General features: G+C 42.9%; 1 protein-coding gene across 1 annotated transcript; it reads left to right on the forward strand.

Annotated features, from left to right (window-relative positions):
* Window positions 1-2,619: 2,619 nt before the first annotated feature.
* Window positions 2,620-5,792, forward strand: LOC115147345 (proto-oncogene c-Fos). Its single transcript, XM_029689549.1, has 6 exons — window positions 2,620-2,668; window positions 2,770-2,957; window positions 3,785-3,936; window positions 3,979-4,081; window positions 4,453-4,560; window positions 4,742-5,792. The coding sequence occupies exons 1-6, from the start codon at window positions 2,659-2,661 to the stop codon at window positions 5,516-5,518; spliced, it is 1,338 nt and encodes a 445-aa protein (XP_029545409.1). The 5' UTR covers window positions 2,620-2,658; the 3' UTR covers window positions 5,519-5,792.
* Window positions 5,793-10,894: the final 5,102 nt, after the last annotated feature.

The following is a 10,894-nucleotide window of genomic DNA, read 5'->3' on the forward strand; positions in this document are numbered from 1 at the left end:
AGTCCTTTTGAAGTGTTGCTTCTTTTCAACAGTGCACAAAAAGTTGCCTATTCAGACTTCTCTCCCATCAACGGGTCGGCTTAACGTTGTGATCTGTCACTCTGTTTCCCAAAATCCCAGTGATGTCATCTATTGATCCCTAATAAGCTCTAGATCTAAAAATAGCGTTCCAAAGTTCCAAAGCATTTCCCACATTCACGCTGGAGTGACCCCAGTGAAAACATTTATTTGACCTGAACTTAGGGCATGGGGTCTATAATTGTCTGAAGCTCATATCTCAGCCCCTAAACCGACCAACGATCTGGTAGCAGAATGAAAGAGAGCGCATACCACCCTAATGAACTACCAGTAAACATACAGGGGGCGTGGTTGCCGGGAAGCGCAAGGCAGACCCTCATTCACAGGGAGGCCCCTTGTCTGTCCCTGTCTGTCTGTCTGTCTCTTTATTCTATTCTCACGTTCCATCGTTCCATGGTTCTATCGCCCCGGGCCACTACTTGAGAGGAGTTGTGAGGTCATCCGAAAGAGAAAAAAAAAATAGCTGTCCGTAATATTTATTGAAGTACTTGTTTAGAAAAAGACCATTTAATGTTGCAAGAGAATGAAAAAGAAATACGTTCCAAATGTCTCCCTATTCCCTAGTGCTGCACTACTATCCTAGGGTGCCATTTGGGACGTAAGTCCAGGACACGCTGCCTCCAACTCCTTGATAATAATAGTCTACAGCAGATGTTACGAAATTGCAAGAATAAGATTTAATCATTATTATATGAATATGTTATACAACGTTATGACGACTCTATTTATAGAGTGAATGACGGACACGGGTTCATTTCAAGGCATAATTTTATTGTTTCTCTCTAGGCTATGCTACAGTGTTTGAATGGTCGAATTTTAGCCCATCACTCAAGTATGACGCAACGTGTGAACCGGAAACTCCACATATGGTCCTAATGGTGTCCTCTCTGATTGGTTATCTGTCTGCAGCGTAATGTCTGTTGCTGAAGCTATAGTTCAAGTTGTGGGCCATGCATTAATAATTATCACAGCTAAAATCTCACGACTAGAGAGGAGTCTCTGTAGCAGGTGTGTAAAGGTACAAAACCTCAACCAAGCCCTTTTCAATGTATGTTATAACATGAAAAACACTTTATTTATTTGCTGTTAAAAAAAACATAATTACCTGAGTGGATGCAGAAAACATCTGCTATTCTATTCAGATACATCCACAATAATACTGATGTTATTGAATGATTATAACAAAGAACACAGGTTATCAAATATTATAATACTAGGTTGTGTGGATACAGAAGTCAACAGAGGATTGCTGTGTTTTGGAGGACATTGTAGGTCAGTGCTGTAGCCAGTGGTTCTCAAACCACTCTTCAGGGACCCCCAGATGTTTCACAATTTTGTTTTACACCTGAACTAGCTCACCAGATTCCTCTTATCTAGGGCTTGCTGATTAGTTGACTAATTGAATCCGGTGTGCTTGTTCTGGAATAGATCACAAACATGAAATGGCTGGGGGTCCCTGAGGAGAGGTTTGGAATGGCTGGAGGTCCCTGAGGAGAGGTTTGGAACGGCTGGGGGTCCCTGAGGAGAGGTTTGGAACGGCTGGAGGTCTCTGAGGAGAGGTTTGGAACGGCTGGGGGTCCCTGAGGAGAGGTTTGGAACGGCTGGGGGTCCCTGAGGAGAGGTTTGGAACGGCTGGGGGTCCCTGAGGAGAGGTTTGGAACGGCTGGGGGTCCCTGAGGAGAGGCTTGGAACGGCTGGGGGTCCCTGAGGAGAGGTTTGGAACGGCTGGGGGTCCCTGAGGAGAGGTTTGGAACGGCTGGGGGTCCCTGAGGAGAGGTTTGGAACGGCTGGGGGTTCCTGAGGAGAGGTTTAGAACGGTTGGGGGTCCCTGAGGAGAGGTTTAGAACGGCTGGGGGCCCCTGAGGAGAGGTTTAGAACGGCTGGGGGTCCCTGAGGAGAGGTTTAGAACGGCTGGGGGTCCCTGAGGAGAGGTTTAGAACGGCTGGGGGTCCCTGAGGAAAGGTTTGGAACGGCTGGGGGCCCCTGAGGAGAGGTTTGGAACGGCTGGGGGTCCCTGAGGAGAGGTTTGAGAAACACTGCTGTAGTCTATAGGAAATACAAGATTGGTAAATTATTTTCAAAGTTATTTCAGTATCGGTTATATATAGCGTGGTACATACAGTATATGTTCTGTGCATTTTCTAAAACGTGGCCATGTGTGTATTATGAAACGAGGTTTTTACAAAGGGAACAGGTTATAACGTGTGTAATGCAAACTGCTGCACAGGATATAGCCTATGATGTGACGTAGTTCATTCACACGGCGGTGGTTACAATGTAGGCATCAATTTCTTGAAGATGGCCTCAACATACAAACAATGTGGTCATATTTGAGTGGTACAATTGAATCTGAATTACATTGAGACTGCTATCATCTCAGTTTAAAATGTGTGTGGGTAATATTGCAGCTCCGTTGCTAAAACAAGCCTGTTTATTCTAGGTCTATAACCTCCCTACCGTCTTTGTGGAATGGTACCGTCTCTCCACACATATTTCATTAATAAAATTCAAGCTCACAATAAAAGGAGGCGCTCTCCACTATCTGCAGCTACTACCATTCACTTGAAAGCGGTGAAAGTAATGCACAGAGGTGACAACAGTAGGACAGTAGATTATAGGATACGATCATTTAATAGCGATAGTGATTTATTTTGTAAAGCTTTATTATTAATACATTTTGTTGTTGATAAGGCATCATCATGTATCCGGACTCGAGCCTAGACTTCGATGATTCCTCGAGCTCGTCTATCAGCAGCAGCAGCAGCAGCAGCACGAGCAGCACCGGTGCAGCATCGCCTACCGGAGATTTCCCCCGGTGTAGCCAGCCATCTCCAGATTCACACACGAACAAATCGTCAATGGACAGCAACATGTCGCGGGTAATTTTTTTTGGGGGGGGATCTTATTAGAAACAAAAACATTTGAATGGAATTGTCTTTGGAAATTTTGAAAATATTCATTATGTTTGTGTTGCATTGAGTTTGTGGCAAAATTAATCATTTATTAACAAAAAAATAATAATAATTGCATATTAGGACTAACTAATAAGACACGGTGATTCTAGCCAACTAGATCGTGAACCGCTCCTGTGAAATGTAGCATTGTCAGCACCATTATTACCTATTACCTATTACCCATTACCTATTACCTATTACCTATTACCTATTACCTATTACCAAATACCCATTACCCATTACCCATTACCTATTACCTATTCAGATGTTTATGGCATGTTGAAAATGCCTTTATTGGGTAGGTACCGTACAGTCTAAGCCTGCATGGCACGGTCAGACTGTTGACTGATCACCTATCAAATTCCTGACATTCCTAGCGTGGTATAGAAGGTCCATGTTGACCATGTTATAATTTAAGACTTGACTGATGCCATCATGCCAATAGATGATGATGGTGGTGATGATGATGATGATTGGTGTAGCTATTTTTGGCATCATGAGATGGACTGTCGTTGAGTAATTATGTGTGATGTCAGAAACTATTTAAAATGCTAATAAAAAAACATTCTAGATGTTGTAAATTAGTACAGAATTATATTTGTAGATACACCATAAATAGTGCTATAAATTTCACGCCAATAACCAAATCATTGATGCACATCACACCCCTTTTGGAAAGGTCAACCTTGCACGTCATTGGATTCAATTGATTCGATTCAATAAATTCAACATTCCTTGTATTGTTTTTGCAGGATGTCTGCGGAGAAACAGACTCTCCATGGCAGCCTCCCTTTGTTCCAACGGTGACTGCAATCTCAACCTCCCTGGATCTGCACTGGATGTTCCAACAGACCACCGTCATCACATCAGCATCAGTCACCTCCTCCTCATCCTCCTCCTCCTCCTCCTCCTCCTCCTCCTCCTCCTCCTCCTCCTCCTCCTCTTCCTCCTCCTCCTCCTCCTCCAGTGGACGTGCAAAGCTTAGCAGAGCGCATGGTGCAACCCAGTCGTCTTCCAGAGTGGAAGGCAGCAAGAAAGGGAAAAAACAGGCAAGCCTTGTTAAATATCAAGGAGAATTTTGATACATCTTTTAAAAAAATTGTCTTGAATGTCTGATGTGCGTGCGTGCACGTGACTGACCAGATAGACTGTGCCAATGTTGTAGCATTTTACGCACGTCTCAGTGATTGATTGGGTCTAGTGTAGAGCCTGTTACTACGCATTACATTGTATCCTAGCCAAGGAGAGTCTACATTCTGTAACAATGGCATATTTTCTCACACTGCATTGAAGGATGTGTAGGCTTTTTTAGGGCTACCCTTTGCCAAATGTTGAATTAGCCAAGTGATGAGATGGCAAGATTCCTCATGCAGGTCAGGATATGCATTGACAGGGTTCTCATTTGTTGAGACTGATCTAGCCTTCATCAGAAGAGGACGAGAGGAGAAATATCAGGAGAGAGAGGAATAAAGTCGCTGCAGCCAAGTGTCGCAACAGACGGAGGGAGCTCACCGACACCCTGCAAGCCGTAAGTGCACCTTGTTTTCATCTGAAAAAACTACTGTTATGTCCTTATGAAGATGCTTAGCAGAATGGATTTTACCCAAAGTGATTGAGGCTCTCCATACTTCGTACTAGACCAGGTATCTTCTTGTAATTGTCATTTCATAAATGTGTTAATAGATTGATGTGTGGTTCTCCCCTTATAGGAAACTGACCAGCTTGAGGGGGACAAAGAGGCCTTGCAGACAGAGATCACCCATCTCCTGAAAGAGAAAGAGAGACTGGAACAGATCCTATCCACCCACCAACCAGCCTGCAAACTAGCCGTCGCTGAGGACGATGTCGAAAATGAGATCGACAATGACATTGAAGGCATTCTACAAGACACCCCAGATTCTGCCCAGCTGCTCTCCATCTTGGAGAATGCAGACAAACTCCAACTCCCAGAAGGCAATGCGACAGTAGTGACTGTGTCCAAGGGCCCCTTGTTCCAAGAAATGGACACCGTCCCCATCCCAAGCATCTCCATCTCTGCCTCGGCCATCTTGGGTAACTCCAACATCTTACTGTGCTCCAGTGCTGAGGAAGAACCCATGGAGGACCTAGACTTCGACCAGGGTGACCTACAGGACCTGGTCCCCAGCCTGGAACTCAACATGGCTGTGGCCCCTGAGACGGCCCCGTCCGTTCCCGACATCGACCTCCTCGGGGGCCCCTTCTGTCTCTCAGACTGGGAGACCCTGTACAAGTCTGTGGCCAATGATCTGGAGCCCCTCTGCACCCCCACGATGATGTCTTCCAGTGACAGTCCTACATGTAGCAGTTATTACCGCTCTGTGTTTTCGTTCAATTACTCCGAGATAGATCATGTGGCTGAGGAGAAGGGGTGTTGTGAGAGCTCCGAGGGTCTCAAAGGAGTTGTTGGCGGTAGATCTGATTTGATTAACGGTAATCTCAATTCTCCCACTCTGTTGGCCTTGTGAATCTGTTATGAACTGGTTGAAGAAATAGGGCCAGTTCCCCACACACAGATTAAGCCTAGTCTTATTAAAAAGTAATAATAATAGCATGTTCAATAATGATTCTCCATTGAAAGTGCTTTCCTAATCCAGGACTAGGACTAGATCTGTGTCCGGGAAACTGGCCCATGAGGTTGATATTGAATCAATAAGCTATGGTCTATTTATCTATCTATCCCCTGATGTTTTGTTAACCTTTAACCTTTAGCACCAAATTAAATGATTACTGTGACTGTAACAGTGTTAACTTCTTCCAGATATATTGGTGCACCTGTGAGGGCTGTTCACTCTCATGAGCAGTGGTGGAAAAAGTACCCAATTGTCATACTTAAGTAAAAGTAAAGATACCTTATTAGAAAATGACTCAAGTAAAAGTGAAAGTCACCCTGTAAAATAGTACTTGAGTAAAAATCTAAAAGTGTTAGGTTTTAAATATACTTAAGTATCAAAAGTAAATGTAATTGCTAAAATATGCTTAAGTATCAAAAGTAAAACTATAAATAATTACTTATATTAAGCAAACCAGACGGCACCATTTTCTTGTTGTTTTTTAAATTTACGGATAGCCAGGGGCACACTCCAACACTCAGGCATCATTTACAAACGAAGCATTTGTGTTTAGTGAGTCAGCCAGATCAGAGGCAGTTGAGATGGCCAGGGATGTCCTCTGTTTAGTGAGTCCACCAGATCAGAGGCAGTTGAGATGACCAGGGATGTCCTCTGTTTAGTGAGTCCACCAGCTCAGAGGCAGTTGAGATGACCAGGGATGTCCTCTGTTTAGTGAGTCAGTCAGATCAGAGGCAGTTGAGATGGCCAGGGATGTCCTCTGTTTAGTGAGTCCACCAGATCAGAGGCAGTTGAGATGACCAGGGATGTCCTCTGTTTAGTGAGTCCACCAGATCAGAGGCAGTTGAGATGGCCAGGGATGTTCTCTGTTTAGTGAGTCAGCCAGATCAGAGGCAGTTGAGATGGCCAGGGATGTTCTCTGTTTAGTGAGTCAGCCAGATCAGAGGCAGTTGAGCTGGCCAGGGATGTCCTCTGTTTAGTGAGTCCACCAGATCAGAGGCAGTTGAGATGACCAGGGATGTCCTCTGTTTAGTGAGTCCACCAGATCAGAGGCAGTTGAGATGGCCAGGGATGTTCTCTGTTTAGTGAGTCAGCCAGATCAGAGGCAGTTGAGATGGCCAGGGATGTCCTCTGTTTAGTGAGTCCACCAGATCAGAGGCAGTTGAGATGGCCAGGGATGTTCTCTGTTTAGTGAGTCCACCAGATCAGAGGCAGTTGAGATGACCAGGGATGTCCTCTGTTTAGTGAGTCCTCCAGATCAGAGGCAGTAGGGATGACCAGGGATGTTCTCTGTTTAGTGAGTCCACCAGATCAGAGGCAGTTGAGATGACCAGGGATGTCCTCTGTTTAGTGAGTCCACCAGATCAGAGGCAGTTGAGATGACCAGGGATGTTCTCTGTTTAGTGAGTCCACCAGATCAGAGGCAGTTGAGATGGTCAGGGATGTTCTCTGTTTAGTGAGTCCACCAGATCAGAGGCAGTTGAGATGGCCAGGGATGTTCTCTGTTTAGTGAGTCAGCCAGATCAGAGGCAGTTGAGATGGCCAGGGATGTTCTCTGTTTAGTGAGTCAGCCAGATCAGAGGCAGTTGAGATGGCCAGGGATGTTCTCTGTTTAGTGAGTCAGCCAGATCATAGGCAGTTGAGATGACCAGGGATGTCCTGTCCTGCTAAGCATTAAATATGTAACTAGTACTTTTGGGTGTCAGGGGAAATGTATGGAGTAAACTCACTATTTTTTTAGGAATGTAGTGAAGTAAAAGTAGTCAAAAAGACAAATAGTAAAGTAAAGTACAGATACCTCCAAAAAAAAGTATTTAAGTGGTACTTTAAAGTATTTTTACTTAAGTACTTTACACCACTGCTCTTGAGAGAGATACATGTGTATATTGTTGGCGTTGTATCAAAATTAAATGCATGAAAAAAATCATACCATTTGATTCAAAATGGTGCTACATTTTTGTGTTTCATCCTTAAATATAAATGTGAAACTAGACTGTGGTTTGTGTGGATGCCGTTACCAGATTGTGTCTGAACAGGTGAAATTACAGTTTAAGTAATGTGGACATTATTTTACTGTAAGGTGAGATTTCTTTCAGGTTTTCGCTGAAAACACAGTGCCATGTATTTTATTAAGATGTATTTTATGACATAGCTTATTTTTTTTACATTCAAAGTTTTGACTAACTGTTGGTCAAATGCAAACAAAAAAAAAAAAAATAGAACACAGACAAATAAAAATATACTGTTGACAAATCTTAATTGTTGTCTGTTTTAATGGAATACATTGCATTCTCATATATAGGCTATTGTTCAAGTCTGTATAGGCCTATAATGATATTTCTGCCAGAATAGGTCATATAAGCTACTTCTTATATGAAAGCCTACAGCTATGTCAAATACTCTTTCCATAAATAATTGTAATATTGGAACTATATAAATTCATCAAGGATAACATGTGTTTTATTTATTTTTAAACGAGATCATGTTAATTATTCATTATCGTTAATCTCTTGCCAATATATCACTGTCAAGGCCATTTCAGATAAACACACAGCACTGAGTGTACGGTTGCACTATTTTTACATCACTACGTGTTTACGCTGCACCGCGATTGCGTTGCACTTCCATGTCCATATTTGGAAAGTTCAGACGTTTTGTGTCCATGGAGATGTTTTGGCAGTGTCGGGTTTCTCTCTGGAAGATTTTCCCGGAAAAAAAAGAAGACAAAGCAGGGCAGGCAGAGCGAGGGAGAACCGTTGTTATCAGGAAACAAACAGTCCTTCACAGGAATTCCAGCATAATAGAGTTCTGTGGAATTCATTTTACATTGCCCGTGGCTGTACGCGTTTATGCTGACTTTAGTTTTATTATTAGCTTGTCTGCCTGCTCCTACCCATGCAAAAAATAGAATTGCATTTTCTATTCTATTCTGTTCTATTCTATTCTAGCCTATTCTGTTCGTGAATTGTCTCTTCTTGCCGTGCAACCTAATACAGAGACAAGTGTCAGACAATTTAACATAAGTTTCTTCCTAAATAAAAATGAATGCACATTTCTGTCTAATATATATCACTTCTTCTTCTTCAACCGTAATAAATTACATTACATGTTATACATTATGTTTAGTTCTGCATAACTGTAAGCTCATCATCATTGACTGACTGACACTGTCAAGGCCACAAGATAGTGAAGCCATATTGAAGGAAGTGTCTTCATGTGTTGGGCCTATGTTATATAGTTAGAAAAAAGCATCCGTATTTATAGCTCAGAGCTAAATGCTATTCGTGCCAGAAGACTGTCATCTGGGCATGAAATTCTGCTGAGCTGAGCAATTATGCAATAGAGTGAAAATACTTCATCTTTATTCACAGTCTCTGATGCCCATTCCAGTCACTAACATCTCCCTCATGTGCATGAGGTTGGCTGTATGCCATAACATAGTGTGTATGTGGTATGTGTGTGTGTGTGTGTGTGTGTGTGTGTGTTTGTGTGTCTGTGCATTTTCTGATTCATTTAGCTTCAAATAAGAGCAGTAGAAGGAGCTGTGAAAGGGATTCTGTTCTACCACTAATATTTTCTTAACGTAAGTCGTCCTACTACTGGGCTACTACAGGTGAATTATACTCTAGCTAGTAGCCCACCTACATGGTCAACCTACCTCTACTGTACAAATACCCCACAGACAGTTACCGGGGCAACTACCACACCCAAACCCACAGCCTTCCGTTATAAGAGTGGAGTGAGGAGTGAGGCTTAGTGGAAAAGTTTCCACAGGTTGGGAAGGGGGGCCACTGACAGGTTTTGGACTGGGCCTCAGATTGTCCTCTGCCTGGGGCCTCTGAATCACTAAGTCCGCCCCCTGGACACAGCCCTGGATATATCCCACATTAAACTGTCATGAAGCAGTGACCTCTTTTTTTTACTGGGCATAAATGTCTATATTAAATTAGTATTATATGGAACCCTTGGTAGGAAGGTATGCATGGGGCATTTTACACCACCACAGCCAGTCAAATGTGTTTATATTTGGCGGGTCATGAAACTGTTGCACTTGGATGGATGTAATGTAAGGGTATTTTAGGACAGGTGAAAGAATGGTGAACAGTCAGTCAGAAAAAGCCATACTATTCAGGATTCTATATCATGTTCAGTATTCTACATACTATTCAGTATTGTATATACTATTCAGTATTCTACATCCTATTGTCACATCCTGACCAGTTTAGGTATTATTTATATTGTAGTTTGGTCAGGACGTGGCAGAGGGTATTTGTTTTATGTGGTTCGGGGGTTATGTGTATTGCAGAGGGGTGTTTTATTTATGTATTACGGGGTTTTGGTGTATGTTCTGGGTTTTGTGTTCTAGGTTGTATTTTCTACGTTCTGTCTAGTTTAGTTTTTCTATGTTTAGGTTTGGGTGTGGACTCTCAATTGGAGGCAGGTGTTTCTATTTTCCTCTGATTGAGAGTCCTATATATAGGTATGTGTTTGGGGTTGTTAATTGTGGGTAGTTGTCTTTAGCACTGCTGTGGTAAGTATAGCCTGTTAAACTGTCGTTCTTTTGGTTATTGTTTTTCCCGTGTTCACATTTATTTAATCAATTAATATGATGAGCACGCAACCCGCTGCGCCTTGGTTCTCTCTACCCAACGACAGCCGTTACACCTACTCAGTATTCTACATCCTACTCAGTATTCTATATACTATTCAGGATTCTATATCCTATTCAGTATTCTACATCCTATTGTCATGTCCTGACCATGGTAAGCTGTTACTTTCTATGGTAGAGTAGGACAGGGGGGTTTATTCTATGTTAGGTTCTAGTTTTTCGTAACATTGCCGTTCCTCCCTCGCTGTCTCCACCTGCTTCCATGGCAGGGTCTTGTCCCCTGCCATTACTTCCTCCCAGGTCCAGGACGTCCTCCATTCCTTCCTCTCCCAGGCCCAGGATCCCTGCTCCTCCTGGGCACTCTGCTTGGTCCTTTTGTGGTGGGAGATTCTGTCACGGTTGTCGAAAGGAGAAGACCAAAGTGCAGCGTGTGTGTCGTTCCACATTTTATTTAGTTTGTGAAACTATGCAATACACAAAGTGAAATGACAAAACAACAAACCGTGACGCAGAGGTGAAACATACACTGACTCAAAATTAATCTCCCACAAACCCAGGTGGAAAACCCCTACTTAAGTATGATCTCCAATTAGAGACAACGAGGACCAGCTGCCTCTAATTGGAGATCATCTCAAACAAACCAACATAGAAATACAAAAACTAGA

This window comes from Salmo trutta, chromosome 1 (assembly GCF_901001165.1).
Source record: "Salmo trutta chromosome 1, fSalTru1.1, whole genome shotgun sequence".
In the NCBI taxonomy this organism is placed as follows: Eukaryota; Metazoa; Chordata; class Actinopteri; order Salmoniformes; family Salmonidae; genus Salmo; species Salmo trutta.

Bases quoted from the DNA above. Each gene is read 5' to 3' on its own strand.
- LOC115147345 (XM_029689549.1), top strand. The intron at 4,082-4,452 runs GCAAGCCTTGTT...AGACTGATCTAG, and splicing joins GCAAGAAAGGGAAAAAACAG to CCTTCATCAGAAGAGGACGA. The intron at 4,561-4,741 runs GTAAGTGCACCT...CTCCCCTTATAG, and splicing joins TCACCGACACCCTGCAAGCC to GAAACTGACCAGCTTGAGGG.